General features: G+C 49.6%; 2 protein-coding genes across 2 annotated transcripts in view; both read right to left on the bottom strand.

Annotated features, from left to right (window-relative positions):
* Nucleotides 1–16,638, bottom strand: part of LOC115645299 (gastrula zinc finger protein XlCGF8.2DB-like) — a 30,206-nt gene extending 13,568 nt beyond the window's left edge. Inside the window, exons 1-2 of the mRNA XM_030549729.1 lie at nt 16,218–16,638; nt 11,394–14,657 (exon numbers count right to left, since the gene is read on the bottom strand). Of these exons, the coding sequence (XP_030405589.1) occupies nt 13,365–14,102 (738 nt within the window). The 5' untranslated portion in view covers nt 14,103–14,657; nt 16,218–16,638 and the 3' untranslated portion in view covers nt 11,394–13,364. The remainder of the gene's footprint in view (nt 1–11,393; nt 14,658–16,217) is intronic.
* Nucleotides 921–1,909, bottom strand: LOC115647262 (gastrula zinc finger protein XlCGF7.1-like). Its single transcript, XM_030554168.1, is given in 2 exon segments — nt 921–1,636; nt 1,639–1,909. Coding segments are annotated over 2 exon segments (987 nt in total).
* Nucleotides 16,639–18,731: the final 2,093 nt, after the last annotated feature.

Here is an 18,731-nt window from a genome sequence, read left to right on the forward strand (position 1 = left end):
TTAAAGTTTGCAATTTCTACTCTAAATGCATTGTGTGCAGTCAGCAAACATAAAGGCCTCGATTGCAAATTCTCCATGGACTTCAGTGGGAGCAGGATTGGCTCTGCGAAGCATTCTCTGTGTTTTGAGCCAGTTTCTTTGGTCCTGCTTGCCCGAGAGGGACAACATTTTAGACAGAGCTCTTCTGAAATAAAATCGTCCCAGGAAGGCGTGAACACAACTTCCAAATGGATCCCCAGCCCCTACAGGCTGTGTTACAAACTGATTGACCTACACAGCATCCTAGACTAGGATTCTGCCTGATTTAATTAACTGATGTTTACAAGTATCTGCAAGCACTGTTCCCTCTAAGCTGTGCGCGTGTGTGCCCGCACACAGATCCTAAACTCTGTGCACATGGCACAAAAATTTGCACAGATTCACAAAAATTTGCACAGAAGAATTTTTTTGCGCACACGACCTGTCAAAAATTAGAGGGAACATTGCTTGCAAGTCTAGAGACCACGTAAATGCTGCATGATGCTTTTCACTGTTACCTAGTTGGCTTGTAAAATGGTTTATGGCAAGTTCTACCCAGTTTACACAACCAAGACCCAATCCAGACTGAAGTCAACAGAAAGGTTTCCGTTGACTGGACTGGGTCCTTAGAGAGACAGGGAAACACAAGTATCAGAGGGGTAGCCGTGTTAGTCTGGATCTGTAAAAGCAGCAAAGAATCCTTAGTCTATAAGGTGCCACAGGATTCTTTGCTGCTTTTAGGGAAACACAAGGAGGTTCAGACGTTCTGACGCCTGCCTGGGAAGCATTCTGGTTCAGAATGGCTCTGGCTAATGCCCTATACCTAGCCGGGGCCCTTAACTCGTGTATGGATGTGGGCTCTCGTCTGGATCCTTGGCATGCTCTGAGATACGTAGCCTCTGTTACCGATATTCAGTGCACGCTGGCTGGCTCTGCCTGGTGTGGATTCTCTCATGGGCGGTGAAATGCGCCCACTGGCTGTAGCTCTCCCCATACTCGGCACAGATGTAGAGGCTCCCGGCTTTGTGGCTCCGCTGGTGGCTCACCAGGTGGTTCCTTTGCTTGAAGCTCTCCCCACACTCGCTGCAGGTGTGGGAAGTCTCCTCGCTGTGCGTTCGCTGGTGTACCTTCAGGCTGTACTTCTGGGTGTAGCTGTTCCCGCACTCCCCGCAGGTGTAGGGGGTCTCCCCGCTGTGCGTCCGCTGGTGCTTGTTGAGGTTCTTCCTCTCGGTGAAGCTCCTCCCGCAGAGGGGGCACTGGAAGGGCCGCTCCCCGGTGTGCAGGCGCTGGTGGACGAGGAGCCCCTGCTTGGCACTGAAGCTCTTCTGGCACTGGGGGCACTGGTAGGGCCGCTCCTGGGTGTGAGTGCGCTGGTGGTTGGCCAGGAAGCGCTGCTCCCGGAAGCACTTCCCGCACTCAGGGCATCGGTGCGGCTTCTCCTCCAGGTGGCTCCTCTCGTGTGACACCAGGTTGCCCTTCTGCCGGAAGCTCTTCCCGCACTTGCTGCAGGTGAAGGGCGTCTCCCCTGTGTGGATGCTCTCGTGCTTCTTCAGCGCCTGCTTCTCCACAAAGCTGCGGCCGCAGTGGGCGCAGGTGTGCGGCTTTTCGCCGGTGTGCACCGATGGTGCTGCAGGAGGCTGTGCCGCCTCTGGAAGCCCTTCTCGCATGTGGTGCAGGCGTGCAGCTTGCTGCCTGTGTGGATCTGCTGGTGCATGATCAGGCTGGTGCTCCAGGTGAAGCTTTTCCCGCAGTGAGCGCATTTGTGAGGCCTCTCGCCTGTGTGGATTCGCTGGTGCTCTCGGAGGATCTTCTCCTGCCCAAAGCCTTTCCCACACTCGGTGCATTTATAGGGTTTCTCATCTCCACAGAGAACCTGGGCAGCTTGGAACATGATGTGGCTGTTCGTGTGCCCACATACAGGGAATTATCTATTAGAGTTGGCTGAATGATGGGTCATTGCAAATGGGCTGTGCTGTGAGTTCAGCCCTTTCTCCTGTGCCGCAGCATCTTTGCAAAGTGCATGTACTCACCAGAGGGGTTGTGCAAAGAAATCTCAATCTATGGGTTGTCCACAAGTTATTTGCTATTCGTTATTCATGGGGGTTTGACTGATCACCTAGGTCATATGGGATTGTTTCTGCTCCCTGACTGGATGGTTGAAACACTTAAAATAAAAAAAATAATGCATAATAAATAATGAAAAATATATTTCCCAGGATGAAGCTTTGGACAGATAATCACTGGAGTTAAAATTCATGAAACTTTGGCGATGTGCAGACATTTTCACAAATACCTGATGGCTGTTCAAATATTGGTGAATAGCAAATAATGTGACTGCAGGAATAACGTGGAACCAAATTAATAGCGTCCAGTTTCCAAAATATGTTTTGTATCATTTCGCCAGTTCTGTAATTTCTGTGAACCCTCCATGAGTTTTTTCCCCAAACTCATATGTTTTTTTCTGTGGTGTCTAATGTGTGTGATTATTGTATGTGTACCAGATATGCGTGTACGGGCACTGGGAATCTTAAAAATGCTGCTGAGTTTGTTGAAACTTCTTTCACCAGCAGTGAATATATTCTGGCTTGTTTTCTGCTGGCTTCCTCTTCTTTCTCAGTTTGCTCCAGCTCTTTTAGCTTCTTTCATTATCATTGCTTCAGAAACCATCTCTTTGTATCTTCCTCTCTCAAACTCCCATTCCTCCAGTTGCTTTATATTTTTAGGGTGTTTCTCTTCTCTAATTTCCACTTGTGGATCTTTTACCCACTGTAATGAAAATGGAAAAAGCAAATTATTCTGTTGCTAGCAATGGCGATATTGTCAAATGCAAAATAATCCAGAAAACTTTCATTCACAGTGGGGTCTCCAAAAATGTCTATTCTTCACTGTTATTGCTACGTTGACAGTGCTGCCTCTCGGGTATATTGTTTGAGAGTCTGTGGTAATTTGGACCAATGGGTATAGAGATTTCCCTTGTGTCATAATTCAGCCACCTCTCATTGTCACCTCTTCAATTAACCAACCAAACTTCTTAAAGCAAAAGCAGTGGCTTCCTACAGTATACAAACATGTTTATAGCTTAGAACATGCATGCTCATGGTGAGCTCACTTTTAGCCTCATTATATGCTGTGGCATTAAAAGCCACAGCAGAGCCCAAAGAGCATCACACTACGGTTAGGTTAAAAATTTCTTGTTTAGTATTTCCCAAGACTAGGAGACCCTGACATCCCTGATCTCTCCCTCAAACGCCTGCTACATCTTGGAGAACACAAATTCCAGGCAGTGCTGGCACCAGCAGCTAGGATTGCCAACCCTCCTGGATTGGCTGGGAGTCTCTTGGAATCAGCCTCAATCTCCCAGCGGCTATTGAAAGCCATCAGGGAGATTTTAATAGGCCAAAAGTCTGGTGGGCGGTGCAGCAGGGCTAAGGCAGGCTCCCTACCTACCCTGGCACTGTGCAACTCCCGGAAGTGGCCTACACGTCCAGCTCCTAGGTGCAGGAATGGCCAGGGGTCTCTGCGCGGTGTCCCCGCCTGTGACGAACTGGGAAAGTTCTTAATGTTTTCTCTGAATACTGTGTTGGTGCCTCAGTGTCCCCATGGCAGTTCTTAAGTATCTGGCAGAGCAAAGGGCCAGTGCACCTAAATGCCTGACACTCTGTCTCCTAGCAACTGATGGCCTGGGCCCCTCCTCTGCAAAGGTGCCAGCTGAAGGTGTTGGAGACAAAGGGATCAGGTGACCTCCTGGCCCGGGAAAGGGGCTGGGAGGGGTCGTTAGTCTGGAGCTGGCTGGGGTCAAGGGTGGAGGGCAGACCTGGGGGTCTGGCTCACTGCCCCCCAGAATGGACCCAGCCGAGGGGTCCGGTTCGCTGTATCTACAAGCTCTGTTTTAGACCCTGTTCCTGTCATCGAATAAACCTCTGTGTTACTGGCTGGCTGAGAGTCACGTCTGACTGCAAAGTGGGGGTGTCACGGAGTCACCGGGCGATGCTCTGGAACTGCTCCCCACCAAGCCAGTCAGGACTTTGGGGAGCCTCCTCTACATTGGAGCAGACTTGTTCAGGGCAAGAAGCTCACACAGCTTCACCTCCTGGGTCTCTCCTTGGAGCATTCAGCATCTGCCCCTCCGTGTGCTTCCCACAGCGAGTCCACCCCAGCGGGGTCCTGGGGAAGCCACCGGGTTCTGCACCCCCACTTTGCAGTCAGACGTGACTCTCAGCCAGCCAGTAAAACAGAGGTTTATTCGATGACAGGAACAGGGTCTAAAACAGAGCTTGTAGATACAGCGAACCGGACCCCTCGGCTGGGTCCATTCTGGGGCCAGTGAGCCAGACCCCCAGGTCTGCCCTCCACCCTCGACCCCAGCCAGCTCCAGACTCACAACCCCTCCCAGCCCCTCCTCTCTGCTCAGCTCCTTTCCCGGGCCAGGAGGTCACCTGATCCCTTTGTCTCCAACACCTTCAGCTGGCACCTTTGCAGGGGAGGGGCCCAGGCCATCAGTTGCTAGGAGACAGAGGGTCAGGCATTTAGGTGCACTGGCCCTTGGCTCTGCCAGAGACTTAAGAACTGACATGGGGACACTGAGGCACCAACACAGTACTCAGAGAAAACATTAAGAACTTTCCCAGTTCGTCACAGGGGGTGCAGGACCCTGTGGCTCCCCCAGGATCCCGCCTGGGTGGGCTCGCTGTGGGAAGCGCACGGAGGGGCAGAGGATGCTGAATGCTCCAAGGAGAGACCCAGGAGGTGAAGCCGTGAGAGCTTCTTGCCCTGAACAAGTCTGCTCCAAGGGAGAGGAGGCTCCCCAAAGTCCTGCCTGGCTTGGTAGGGAGCAGTTCCAGAGCATCGCCCGGTGACTCCGTGACACCGCCTCAAGTGCTGACTCCGCAGCTCCTATTGGCCAGGAATCGTGGCCAATGGGAGCGGCGGGGGCAGTGCCTGCAGGCAGGGACAGTGCGCAGAGTCACCTGGTTGCCTCTGAGCCTAGGAGCCAGATAGGCCAGCCACTTCCGGGAGCTGCCCAAGGTAAGTGCCACCCAGCTGGAGCCTGCACCCCTAACCCCCTCCCACTCCTCAATCCCTGGCGGCCCCAGCCCTGAATCTCCTCCCACACCCAAACTCCCTCCAGAGCCCACACCCCCTCCTGCACCCCTTCTCCAGCCCTGAGCCCCCTCTTGACCCAAACTCCCCCCTAGAGCCCGGACCCCCGCCCCAGCCCTGAGCTCCCTCCTGACCCAGACTCCCTTCCAGATCCCGCACCCCCGTCCGGCACCCCAACTTCCTGCCTCAGCCCTGAGCCCCTCCCACACTCCAAACCCATCAGCCCCATGCCCCAGCCCAGAGCCTGCACCCCAACCCCCGCCCCAGCCTGGTTAAAGTGAGTGAGGGTGTGGGAGAGTGAGCAATGGGGGGGGGAATGGAGTGAGTGGGGGGTGGGGCCTCGGGAAAAGGGTGAGGCAGGGGCAGACAAGGGTGTTTAGGTTTGTGCGATTAGACAGTAGGTCCCTTGTGCTGTACAGAAATATTTGTCAGTGATGTTTCCATTGCCCGGAGTAGCAAACAATCTATATTGGCAGCAAAATTCTGTGTGCCCAAGTGTGTGGGATAGAAGGCAGCTGCTTATATCCACTATTGCTTGTGAAAGGCGCCCGCCTGCCATCTCCAGAGACTGAAACCTGGATTTATCCAGTGACGGGTACAGCAGCAGACTCCGCTTCCCACAGGGGCCACCCCACATGCCTGAACTATGAACTGCAGGGAATCTGCCTGCTGCAGGGGACTCTCCATGATCGATTCCAGTGACTCTCAACCAGGGGGACGCGTACCCCTGGGGGGCGCAGAGGTCTTCCAGAGGGTACGTCAGCTCATCTAGAGATTTGCCTGGTTTTACAGCAGGTTACACAAAAAGCACTAGCGAAGTCAGTACAAACTAAAACTTCATACAGACAATGACTTGTTTATACTGCTCGGTATATTCTACACTGAAATGTAAGTACAATATTATATTGCAATTGATTTATTTTATAATTGTGTGGTAAAAAGGAGAAAGTCAGCAATGTTTCATCAACAGTGTGGCTGTGACACGTCTGTTTTTATGTCTGATTTTGTGAGCAAGTCATTTTCAAGTGAGGTGAAACTTGGGGGTGCGCTAGACAAATCAGACTCCTGCCAGGGGGACAGTAGTGTGGAAAGGTTGAGAGCCATTGTTCAGTCTACGGCAGCTCTGTTGCGATGGGCCAGTTGTGATGGTAGGCTTGGGAAGGAGGACCCCACCCCCATCCTTTGTGACCTGCACTGAGATCCCCAGAACCCATAATGACAGCAACCTTCAGGCACCACCACCTTGGTCTGGATTTAATTAGCAACCTAGAGCTAAAATATGTCTACAGCCCATTCCCCATCCCTGCGCCTCCCGGTCCCCTGCAGAAAGCTCTCCTGGAATGCAGCTGTTTCCTTAAAGGCAGGTTACACGTGGAAGAGATTTTAGCTCAGTTCCCTAGACAGAGCCCGTCGTTCAGTCCTCTGTGTCATTCTGGTTCGGGTGCAAACACAAGAAAGTCAGTGTCCTACCTGAGCTGAAATCCCACCAGGCATTTTCCTGCCCGGTTCCCTGATGAAGCTGGAATTGTAACAGCTGTGAGTTCCCAGCTCTCTCCTCTCTGTCAGGGTTAGGAGATCCTATTTCCACTCCTGCCTCTGGCAGTGTCTGACTGGCCCAAGGGCTGCCCTGAGTGCAAGGGGGACCAAAGGGACGGAGAGGGAGGGGAAGGCTGGGAGGTAAGGGCAGGTCTATGGATCTATGGCAGGGATGACCCCAGAGTGAGCACATTCAAGCCCAGCCTTCGGGCAGCGCCAGGCGCTCTGGGCTCCATCCCTCGCTCCACATTCGGGGCTTGCTCGCACGGTGCCGCCTCCTGGCAGCAATTGCTGTCGCACGCGATTGCTGCAGTTTCCTCTTCTCTCTCTTGATCGCTGATGTAAAAAAAAAAACACTACATTTCCCAGCAGCCCTGCACGTGGGAACTAGGTGCGGAGATCTTGGCTGGCCACTGCAGCCTAGGTCAGTGTCTGGTCCATGCCAGGGGCTGCTCAGGGCTGAGCAGGATGCTCAGGGTACCAGGCTGTGGCTCAGCTCAGCACACCTCACATGAGGGGGCACAATTAGAAAGGCCTTGCAGAGATCTGAGATCGGTTTCACATAAGAGCCGAGTATCAGGAATATTTCAGAGCCGGGGCTGCCGGCTTCAGATCCAGGGTTGTTTGGGAAATGTTGAAACAACCATATCAAAGCACTTTGTTTCCACTGTATTCAAATATCAGATCATGATGTAACATAATGAATAATATAATTTTTCTTATTGAAATAAAGTGCTTTGACCTAATCAAAACAAAACATTTGGATAAAGTTTAACTGAAATGTTTGATGAAATCAATATGTTCATTTAGTTGAATCAATGTATTCTACCTGACAGTTGTCCAGCTGGAAAATTTCAGACCAGTTCCTAGTTGATATGTTGCTTTCCCCCATTATTCTGTACGTGTTTATGGCTTTTTTTTCCCTGCGTGACTTGCCCTGTGTGTTTTGATTTCATTTCGGGTTGAAGATTTTCCCACACTCAGAGCTCTTGAATGGTTTCTCTTCCGTTTGGATAATCCACGGAGTGAGGAATATGATTGTGTCTTTAGTTCTGCAGTATATTTATGTTGTTGTTCTCTGGTCTGGTCTCTCTGCCCAGAATTATGAAGCTTTTGGCTCTTTGTCCTGGATTCTTGTGTCATGTTAGAGTTTGCTAAAATAGATTTATCTGGTTTGATATTTGGTGTAATTCCTCTTATTTTTGACTTGACATAGGCTCTCCAACTACACAGCTCTGCAAACCTCTCTCTCATATCTATTTCAGACTGTATCATCTTTCAGCTGTTCTTTCAAGTTTTATGCTGATTTTTGTTTTGTTTTCCATTCAACACAGCATCATCTGCTGTACTCAGAAGAAAAGATCATTAGTAAGAAACAACCTGTCTCTCGCCAAACAAGTAATTGGATTAATAATAGGCCCCTGAGAGTCCAGTCTGCCTGAGTTTGTTAGTATCAGCCCATGCAGTATGGTGAATAGGTCAAGACTCAGCATTAATACACAACAAGGTGGATTTTATTGGTTTTTTAATACAGTACTTGGCTCAGGTACATGGAGTTTGAATGCTTGTAACCAACTGTGTTGTGCATTAACAGGCCAATACAGCAACCTTCAGGGAGTGGCGGCTACTACAAACATTGTTAATTTTAAAAAAATCTATTTACATATGACGCTTTCTCTCTACTGTTTTTGAGCTTGTGAACTCTGGCCCTGCTGTTTTTCCAGCTTTGTTGAAATAGGAGCTTTCTGTGCTCTTGATTTTACCTTTCTAACAGAGGAACTATTCTGAAAACAACTGTCTCGGAAATTCTGCTGAAGCGCAGACTCTCAAGGGTTGGTCAAAGTAGCTTTTCCCACCCCAGCCCACCACAGTGGTTTTGTCTAACCTCATAAATAATCCCAATTCAGCCACCAGTATTGCTGTAATGATGCTGGCCCCATAGCATGTACAGGGAGATACAAGAATTTAAATCGTTTGAACGATGAGGATTTTACTCCTATTTTGAAACACAGTCCAATGGGCCCAGTCCCATGATTAAAGTTTCTCTGGCCTGGAGCGAAAGGGACAAGGGTTGCCCTAGGTTCAGGGGCTGGGATTCAAACACATGCCACCTGCCCAGAAGATGAGCCAAAACTCCACTCCCAGGCACATTGGTGTAAACCTGGAGTCACTCCAGTGCCGTGAGTGGGGTTACTCTGGATTTACACTGCTATCACAGAGAGCAGAGCTGGGCCCAGTGCTCTCAGTTCCCATAGCTGCAAAATCTGGTGCAGCCCCACGTGTGACACCGGTGACCGATTGTCACTGATTCCAAGTCAGGGAACCCCTGAGCAGGGGGAGCAGGTTTGGGATAGGCAGGAACTGGAGGGGAACCAGGGGTGCTTGGGGAGCTGATAGGGGGTGGTACTAAGGAGAGCCAGGGGCTGCTGAGGTGGGAGGAGCGTGGAAGAGGGATTTGTGGTGATTTTGCTGAGCAGTTGTGGGCCAGCAAGGGGCAGTGTGACTGTGAGGAGTTAGACAGGGCATCTGGGGACCCCAGCAGGAGCGTGGAGTGTTGGAGCTGGTTGGCACAGGGCTGTATCAGACCCCTCCGGCCATTTGAGTCATATGAGCTCACAGCACTGGCCTGATTAGAGGTGCCCCCGGGGCACTGCCATGCAGCCGGGCTGTGTCAGAGCAATCCCAGGGGGTGATGGTTACAGATTGTGGGTGGTGGGGGGAGGAGAGATGAGCTTAGAGATTTTCAGGCCAATGGCAGAGCCTGGCAAGGGCAGTGTGTGTTGGAAGGGAGAGGCTGGGGGGTTGTTAGGGGGCAGTGGGAACCAGGTGTTTGTTGAGGGAATGGGAGACCTGGGGCAGCCTCCCTCACTCTGCCCTGCCCCATTTTCTCACTGTTCTCCAGCCATCTTCTCTTCTCTCTCTTGATCTCCAGTCCTCCCTGCTTATCGTCTTCCACTACCATTGCTACACCTCCTCCCCAAGGGCCAGAGAGCGAGGCGGCAGAGCACGCTGAGAGGCAATGAGCCCACTTGGCTGCCTCAAATCCAGTGCAGGGAGCCCCAGGAACAGGAACTGCAGCTGCTGCCCACGGCCCGGCTGAGTGTGCAAGGGCCCCGCCAGGCTGCGGCTGACATGACACGGTGCCCAGTGCATGAGAGTCATAGAAAGTGCCTGGCTCTTGGTAGCCCTGGGTTCCAATCTCACTCCTACCAGTATTTTGGTGTCAGCCCGTCAGAGCAGTTAATCCAAAGCAAGAGCTAGGGGTCACCAAATGAAATTAATGGGCAGCAGGTTTAAAACAAATAAAAGGAAGTTCTTCTTCAGGCAGCGCACAGTCAGCTTGTGGAACTCCTTACTGAGGAGGTTGTGAAGGCTGGGACTATAACAGCGTTTAAAAGGGAACTGGATAAATTCATGGAGGTTAAGTCCATTAATGGCTATTAGCCAGGCTGGGTAAGGAATGGTGCCCCCAGCCTCTGTTTGTCAGAGGGTGGAGATGGATGGCAGGAGGGAGATCACTTGATCATTGCCTGTTAGGTTCACTCCCTCTGGGGCACCTGGCATTGACCACTATCAGGAGAGAGGATGCTGGGCTGGATGGACCTTTACTCTGACCCTGTATGGCCATTCTTATGTTCTTATGTTCGGGCCCATCTGAGTGAAAAACTCAGGGCAGCAGTTTCCCTCCAAAACAAAGAGACGTTGCTGCAGTTAGACAGGATGGGAAACCCCAAGTCTTATATTTGTATTTGAAAATTAGATAGACAACAGAGGTGATTTTATATAAATACTTAATAATTAGAGAGAAGAGGCAAAGCATAAGGGGATTTTATAACAACATTTGAGAACTGGGGAGAAAATGGGAAAAATTTGAGGCTTTTAAAATCAGTATTTGATATTTAGTGGCAAGCGGCAATATCTGAGGGCTGTTTTAAATCATTCTTCGAAAACAGAGAGAGGGAACATTTAAGGGTTTTTATGTCAATATTTGAAAATTGGATGAAAAGTGGCATAATCTGAGATTTTAATCACTGTTCAATAATCTGATGGAAACTGGTGCAGGGTGAGGAGATTCTATATCAATATTAAATAATTAGAAAGAGCAAATGGGAAATCTAAGAGTATTCAATAAAATTGTTAAGAGAAGTAGCAACAGCTGAAGTGACTTAATAGTAGTATAGAATTAAAAGGGCCAAAATCTGAGGAAATTTTCTATCTGTATTTGAGAATTGGATAATGGCAAAAAATCTAAAATACCATTGATATTGATATTTGGTAATGACAGTGAAACAGATCAAAATCTGAGGGGATTTTATGTCCATATTTGATAAATTAAAACATTTGGGGTGATTTTGTAGCAGTGTTGGATTATCAAAGAAGAAAGGGTGGAAATTTGAAGGGATTTTATATCTATATTTGATGAATACATCTTTGGTAACTACCCACGTGAGGTCATAGAGCCGGGAACAGGGAATGCAGGTGCGATGGGGTTTACATGCCCCATGCTGGCTGGAGAGCGTTAATGAGCTGCTGTGGGCCCACTCAGCCCTGCAATAGGTGTTGGACTAGCACGGGGAGATTACCGGGGGAAAGCCCAGCTCAGCTATGGATGGACCTTTGGATGGGAGGAAGAGCAGACCTCCAGCTCTCAGTCTGTGAGCCAGAGAAATCTGGCTAGGGCCAGGTATTGACTAGGGAGCCTGCCTGCCAGAGCCTACCCCAGGAAAAGTAGGCCTGACGGGATGATTGTGATCCTTCGATAAACAGGGGAGCAGTGAGTAGAAGTCGAGAGGTAATTTTTACCTCTGTTCACAGCATCGGTGAGACCGGTGCTGGAATAGTGTGTCCAATTTTGGTACTGACATTTTAAAAAGGATTGGAGATGGTGCAGAAACGAACCATAAAAATGGTTCTCAGGAGCTGGAGAAAATGCCTTCTCACAAGAGCGTTAAGGAGCTCAGTCTGTTTAATTTATCACAAAGAAGACGGACAGCTGACGTGGTTACAGCCTGGAAATACCTTACTGGGGAGAAAATACCGGGTACTAGTGGGCTCTTTAATCCAACAGAGAAAGTCGTCACAAGAACTAATGGCTGGAAGCAGAGGCCAGACAAATTCAAATGAGAAATGAGACACAAATTTTTAACACTAGAACAAGTTACCCAGAGAAGTGGTGGTTTCACTATTCTTTGATACTTCAAATCAGGATGGTCTGTCTTCCTTGAAAACATGCGTGGGCTCAGGACAAGGGTAACTGGGTGAAATTCTCTCAGCAACTGGATGGTTGAATGGTCCCTATTGCCCTAAAAATTGATTAATCTTTTCTCTGATGCTGGGATTGTTCTGCAATAGCTACAGCTCAATGAGCCCTTTAATAGCCCTTGAGTTTAAATGACTCACCTCCAACTATTGTTCACCCTGTTCTTTGCTAGGACAGTTAAAAATTCACCCCTTTGTTTCTGTTCCCCTTCCCAGGCTCAAATTTGGCTTCTAGTCTCAGAAAGGAAAAAATATATTTACAAATTAGAGCCCTGATCCTTCAAACACTTACACAAGTGCTTGGCTTTAAGCCGGTGAATCGTCCCACTGACTTCAAAGGGGCAGCTCATGTGCTGAAGGTTAAACATGAGCATGTTCCCGGGATCAGGGCCTAGAAAGACAGGAGAAGCCACATCATGTCATAGCTGTGTCCATCATAGACCATGTCTCACCAGAAGCCCAGACTTCTGGATAACAAGAATTCCCTGATTGGATCTCGACCTGTGCAGCACTGATCCATGTTCCAGTGGGGTGAACTAGGCACATAATACGTTGGTCTCTGCAGAATCTCATGTTTGCAATTTTCACTCATTCCCCTTGTTTTTCCATAAAACAGACACCACAAGGAATTGAATTCAGTATCTTTGAGGGAAAAACAGAAGGCAGAACTTTATCCATGGGGAACAGACGCTGTGATTTTAAAAGGATGGGCTGGAAAGTCATGCAAATGGAAACATACTGGGGCAAACCAAGAAACTCCTGAATAAACAAGAAAGGAAAACAGAGGCTGTTAACTGGAAAACCGATCAACAATTGTGTGTAAACCTGATGGTTATTCTGACAATAACAAAATGACCATCATGTAACTACATACAATGCCGCATGTAGCCATCTTGTCTCATGATGCACTGTGCAGAAATACTTAACAAAACAATACTCATTCTCCCTGCCAGCAATCTGCAGGGGCACAGAGGCCTCATTAGTGACACTCTGTCCAACTCCATGGATCTAGTCTAACAGCACACTTCTTGCTACTCTGATTTCCACATAATGCACATAGCATCTCTCCTCTGGAGAGTCATCTGTCCTACTAAGATTAGATTTATTGCTGAAATTGTCTAGTAATTATCACACCTATAGAGTCCCTCTCCTGCGTGGATGATTCTCTGCCACGTACCATCCTATTGGTTTCACAGTGAAGCTTTCCTATTCACCGCTGTGTATATTATGATTTATTATTTGTATTACCGCAGTGCCTATGACCCTAGCTATGGACCAGAGCTCACTGTGGTGGGCATTGTACGAACTCAGAACAAAAGCATCTCATCTAAATGGGTGAAGTGTTGATTTTCCGGGTCTTTTCTTAGTCATCTGCTCCATGAAGCTGTACCACGCTCAGTCCTACTGATGGCCTCTCCTCCGTGTGTTCTGAGACTGTGTGTGCGCAGCCCTCACCGGCACTCGCTGCAGGTCAGCCGGCCCTCCCCGGCGTGGGCCCGCTCGTGAGCGGTGAGATGCGCCCACTGGCTGTAGCTCTTCCCACACTCAGTGCATATGTAGAGGCTGCCTGCGGCGTGGGTCCTCTGGTGACTCACCAGGTGGTTGTTCTGCTTGAAGGTCTTCCCGCAGTCCTTGCAGTGGTAGGGCCTGTCCCCCGCGTGGCTCTCCTGGTGCTTCAGCAGGTTGGCCTTCTTCCTGAAGAACCTGTCACACTGGGTGCACCTGTGGAGCTTCGCCTCCCGGTGGGTGCGCAGGTGGCTGATGAGGTGGTTCTGCTGCTTGAAGCCTTTCTCGCACTCGGGGCACTTGTAGGGCGTCTCGCCGGTGTGCACCCGCTGGTGAGTTTTCAGGTTATGCTTGTGGCTGAAGCGCGTGCCGCACTCGGCGCAGGCATACGGCGTCTCCCCCGTGTGCGTCTTCTGGTGCTTCCGCAGGCGCTGCTTCTCGCTGAAGCGCTTCCCGCACTCGGCGCACTGGTGGGGTGTCTGGCCGGTGTGGATCCACTGGTGCTTCCGGAGGTTGTTCTTCTGCCGGAAGCTCTTTCCGCACTCGGCGCACGTGTGCGGTTTCTCTCCGGTGTGGATGCTCTGGTGCGCTTTGAGGATCTTCTTCTGCCGGAAGCACTTCTCGCACTCGGTGCACTTGTACGGCCTGTCGTCCGGGTCAGGGCTCTGCGGGGCTTTGAGCATCTTCCTTCCCCTCCAGCTTATGGCCCAGGAAAGGTATTTCTAGTATTAGTATTTAACACTGATACTGTGATAGCACCTAGGGGCCTTAACCTGGTCAGGGCCCCATTGTGCTAGGAGCTGTACAGACACATAGGGTTCCTGTCTAGCAGGGGCTGCATTATGAAGATTCTGCTCTGGGAGTCTCTCCCCACCTCATATAGTCTCCATAGTCTAATATCGGCGAGGGTGCTGGGTCTTCTTTCACCAGGAGTGGATTTATCTCCTAGGTTCTTCTTTGGTTTCAGATTTCACCAGGTCCTGCAGCCTGGCCCATTATCACAGCCCTGGAAACCATCCTCATCATCCGACAAAGTGGTTATTCACCCATGAAAGCTCATGCTCCAAAACGTCTGTTAGTCTATAAGGTGCTACAGGACTCTTTGCTGCTTTTACAGATCCAGACTAACACGGCTACCCCTCTGATACCATCCTCATCATGTCTTTCTGAGGCTGTTCCCTGCAGTTCAATGTATTTTGTATGATGCTGCTTCTGTTTGTTCATGGATTCTTCAGGTACTGGAGAAGAAAGAAATTCTGGAGGTTACTGTGATGGCAATACAATTGTCCCAACATAGAGAGAGAGAGAGAGAGAGAGAGAGAGAGAGAGAGAGAGAGAGAGAGAGAGAGTGTGTGTGTGTGTGTGTGTGTGTGTGTGTGTGTGTGTGTGTGTGCGCGCGCGCGTGTGTGTGTGTGTGTGTGTGCATATTCATAAGCCTGAAAACATGAGACCTTCCACTGCTGAAGTGAGTGAGAATGAAATCAGAATAATCTGAGCCTAGTTTTGCAATTGTTGCTTGCCCAGACTGAAAGTCAATTGGGGGGTGGGGGAGCACTGGGAATGCAAGCGTGAGCTTCTTGCATCATATATTAGCAGTTTCAAATGTAGTTTTGCCTGTAGCACTAGGGGATTGGTCCCATCAGGAAAGTGTCCAGCCACCTGTGCTGTTACACACCATCGACTGAGACCCAAATGCGGATCTGACAGCACCACAAAGTCGTCTCGCTGTCAGTGGAGTGTGGGGAGATGTAGCTGCTATTCGGGTTATTTTCTTTTATACAACAAAGGGGGGAATTAAGGCCAGAGTTTTCTTCTAAATCATTTCACCATAAAGTGAACTATACACTTAATTCTCCACCTGGGCTTTTTCTTGAATAACGGCTTCCATCTCCCTGGCGGCAACTGAGGCAGAAAGTGTTGTTCCTCTTACCAGAAGAATTGAAGTTGTCATTAAATTGGTGTGTTTGCAGCCCAGCCCTCAGCAATACAATAAAATAGAATAATTGTCAGACAGACACCAAAGGGCAGCACCGTTAGTGTCAGCCAGCTCCCTTTGCTGGGCAGAGATGTTCAGCAGGAATGTCTCTGGCCTTTGCAAAACTTCTCGGCCCGGCTTTTCCCGTCATTTAGACCCGTTTGACAGCAGTGAGGTCAGTGGCGCTGCTCCGTATTTGCACTGTGGGAAGTGAGAGGTGAATCAGACCCTCTGATTGCTAATCCTGGGCCAAGCTCACAGGGGTGCTCAGGACTTGCACTGAATTCAGTGGTTGTTGTGGGTGCACCGTGCCTCTTCAGAGCTGAAGCCATGATAAACTCGGCTCTGAATTCCACGCTTGTAAACCTAGAGTAACTCCATGAACATCAGTCGAGTTAGTCCTGATTTACATGGGCATAAACAAGAGCAGGATCTGACTCATCACTTTGTTTTACAGCTTCTAAATTCTCTAAAACTAGCATGGGCCACAGTGTGTTCTCAGTGCCGCTGGTGCGAATTGGGTTACTTCGCTGGTGTGAATTGGGCTATTTCTTTTGAAAGCAGAGCAGGGGACTTACTCCAAGTTTGCCCGAGATAACTGAGCCCACAGTCTGATCCCGACTAGTTATTAGTCATCACATGGGCAGCAAAAGCTTAACCAAATTTCTCTTTGCTGCACTGATTTGCAATGCAGAGATTTTACTACATTTGGATGTGGTTAAGCTAGCGATGCTCAGTCCTGCTCCTAACAACAGCCACAGCAAGACTCTCATTGATTTGAATGAAAGCTGGATTAGCCCCAAGATCACTGTAAGATTCCTACCTGAGCAGAAACCTCTCCAGGTGTTTCCTTGCTTCTTCCTCTGGCCAGACTGGGTTCTCAGCAGAGAAATGGAAAATAACGAAGGCTCCAGACCACTCTCTGACAGGGTTCAGTTCTCTTAGCATTCCCCAGGCCTGCTTGCTCTCTGCTCTCACTGCGTCTCATCATGGCTGCACACTCAGCCTCAGACCCCAGCTTGTGCTCAGCTCAGTAAAGTAACAGGGGAAGCAGCACAGCAAACAGAAACACAGCTGAGCTGGGGGAGGGGGTGATTAATCCCTGCTTGGAGAGCAAATAGGTGCTAGATTTAGAGCATAATCTAGAGGCTTTGCTGGGGGGAAGGACGGGGTTCTGGTCTCCCTTGTTGCTGTGTTTAATTCGCTCAGCCTGCTCTGTTGTGAGAGCTGGGCTCTCGTGGGGTATTCCTGGGAGTTGTAGTCCTTCCTGGAAGGATTTACTGGTGCAGAGGATGGTTGGGATTTCTGGTTTGTTTCCTCGACTCAGGCCGATCGGATTAGTATAACACAGATGTATCGTGCTGGGTCCTCGGGGACAGATCCACAGCTGGTGTCGATAGAGTTTGAAATTCCCGGCCCAATGGCAGGTCACGGCACTGTGCATTGACGAGGCTTCTTAAAATAAGGGATTAAAAATTAAAACCCAGATGGTGCGGGTGCCTGTCTCACTGAAATGGGTTCCCGCTGGTCCAGGGCTGCAGCCTCCCTGCCTTCTATAATCAGACTTGGCTGTCGACACTCTGAAATGAACAGGTCAGCTAGAGAGAGAGTGGATGGGAGGCTTGTTATTAGGCTGGTCTGGTAAAAGTGAATGTAAAGTGTTTGACCAAAACAGGCCGGTTCCTGCAATGTGGTGAACCAGTCACTGCTCCCGTGGCCCATCGGTAAGTGAAATGGAGAGGACACTGTGCTGCCTGCTGAGATCCCAGAAAGTACAAACCCCCATGTCACAAACCCTGAGTGTTCAAAACACATGAGCCAGGTCCTCCAAAGGATGCGATTGCCTTAAAAATCCTGGAAATTCACACCCACAAATGGCTGGTTCTTTTATTTGTCACTGGGTTTATAAGTCTCTAAGGGCGCATCTACACCGTGAGGGGCAGCCCGCGGCAGTGAATTGCAGACCCCAGGTCGACAGCTCGGACTCACAGGACTGGCGCTACAGCAGCTCTGGAGCCTAGGGTAGGGGAAGGGCTTCAGAGCCCAAGCTCCAGCTCGAATGTCTCTGCAATTGATTTCAGGGCTGTAACACAAGCCTGAGTCTGCCCAGGCACTGAGAGTTGCTGCTGCGGGCTGTGTACACGTAGCCTCAGAGGCAGATGGATGATGTGTCCAAGCTTTCCTGCAAAGCCATGAGCACTAGCTGAAATTCATATGTTAACATGACTCCCGGAGCTGGGGAACATCCAATACCATGAGACTTGCAATAAAACCATGAGAACTGGCTACACTGAAACCCACACAGTTTATTATACAGTCCCTCTAGTCCTCAGCACTGCCCAAATCCACTGGAGTACACAATCGGCCAGATCCTCAGCTTATGCATATGAGCAAAGTTCCATTGACTTAATAGATTTACACCAACTGAGGATCTGGCCCAATGTCTCCATAGTGCAGAATTAGTATTCGTTACTACTGCTACTGTCTCTGAGCAGTACCTTAGAGACTCAGTAACAGACTTAAAGGTGGCAATCTTGCAACAGAAAAGCTTCAAAAACAGGCTCCAAGGAGAAACAGCTGAATTTGACTTGATATGCAAACTAGATACTATAGTAAGATGAGGCCCTGAAATATAAACTCTTGTGTCAGAGGCCTAGTCTGAGGCCTGAAGCCTGAACCAAAATACTTGCAGACACTGCTAAGCAAAAGCTGAGCTGTGAGCCAGAGGCAGACCTCACTCACAGAAGCTGGCAAGAAGAGGGTTGTTAGATGCAAGTGCATCCACACATAAGGGCTAATAAGAGGAACTTGTGCCTAGATGGTACCTGGACAGCCCGATACAAAGACACTCCATAGACCTAACAAGGAACAGGCAGGTGCATCTTAAAGACAGGACTGCATGATGGATAGAGCTGTATGTCTAGAACAACATGATCAGAGGGGAGACAGCACCCTAATGAGCCAAGGGGCTGTACCTCAATACGTCAGTAGGGATGAGCAGTCTGTCCTGTAACTGTATAAAAGTAGGTCCCGGAGTGCGCGTCTTTGTCCAGCCTAAGGGGCAGTGGAGTGTCCTGCCACTGACTGAGCTGTGTCTATTGCTGTGTCTATTGCTGTGTATATCCTGTAGAGTCTATAGGAAACTATTACTGTGCTTCGTTTGACAATAAACCTGGCTCGGTTCCTTCGTACCTTACTAGAATCTGTGGTTTTGGGGATTCTCTCGGGGTCTGCTGTGTCAGCTATCTGTGCAGAGCAGGGGCAGCACACAGAGGGGACACGCACGCAGCCGACTGTTATCATTGAACAAGAGCAGAGCTATACACTGGTAGCTACT

Source organism: Gopherus evgoodei, chromosome 2, assembly GCF_007399415.2.
Source record: "Gopherus evgoodei ecotype Sinaloan lineage chromosome 2, rGopEvg1_v1.p, whole genome shotgun sequence".
NCBI classification, from domain to species: domain Eukaryota; kingdom Metazoa; phylum Chordata; order Testudines; family Testudinidae; genus Gopherus; species Gopherus evgoodei.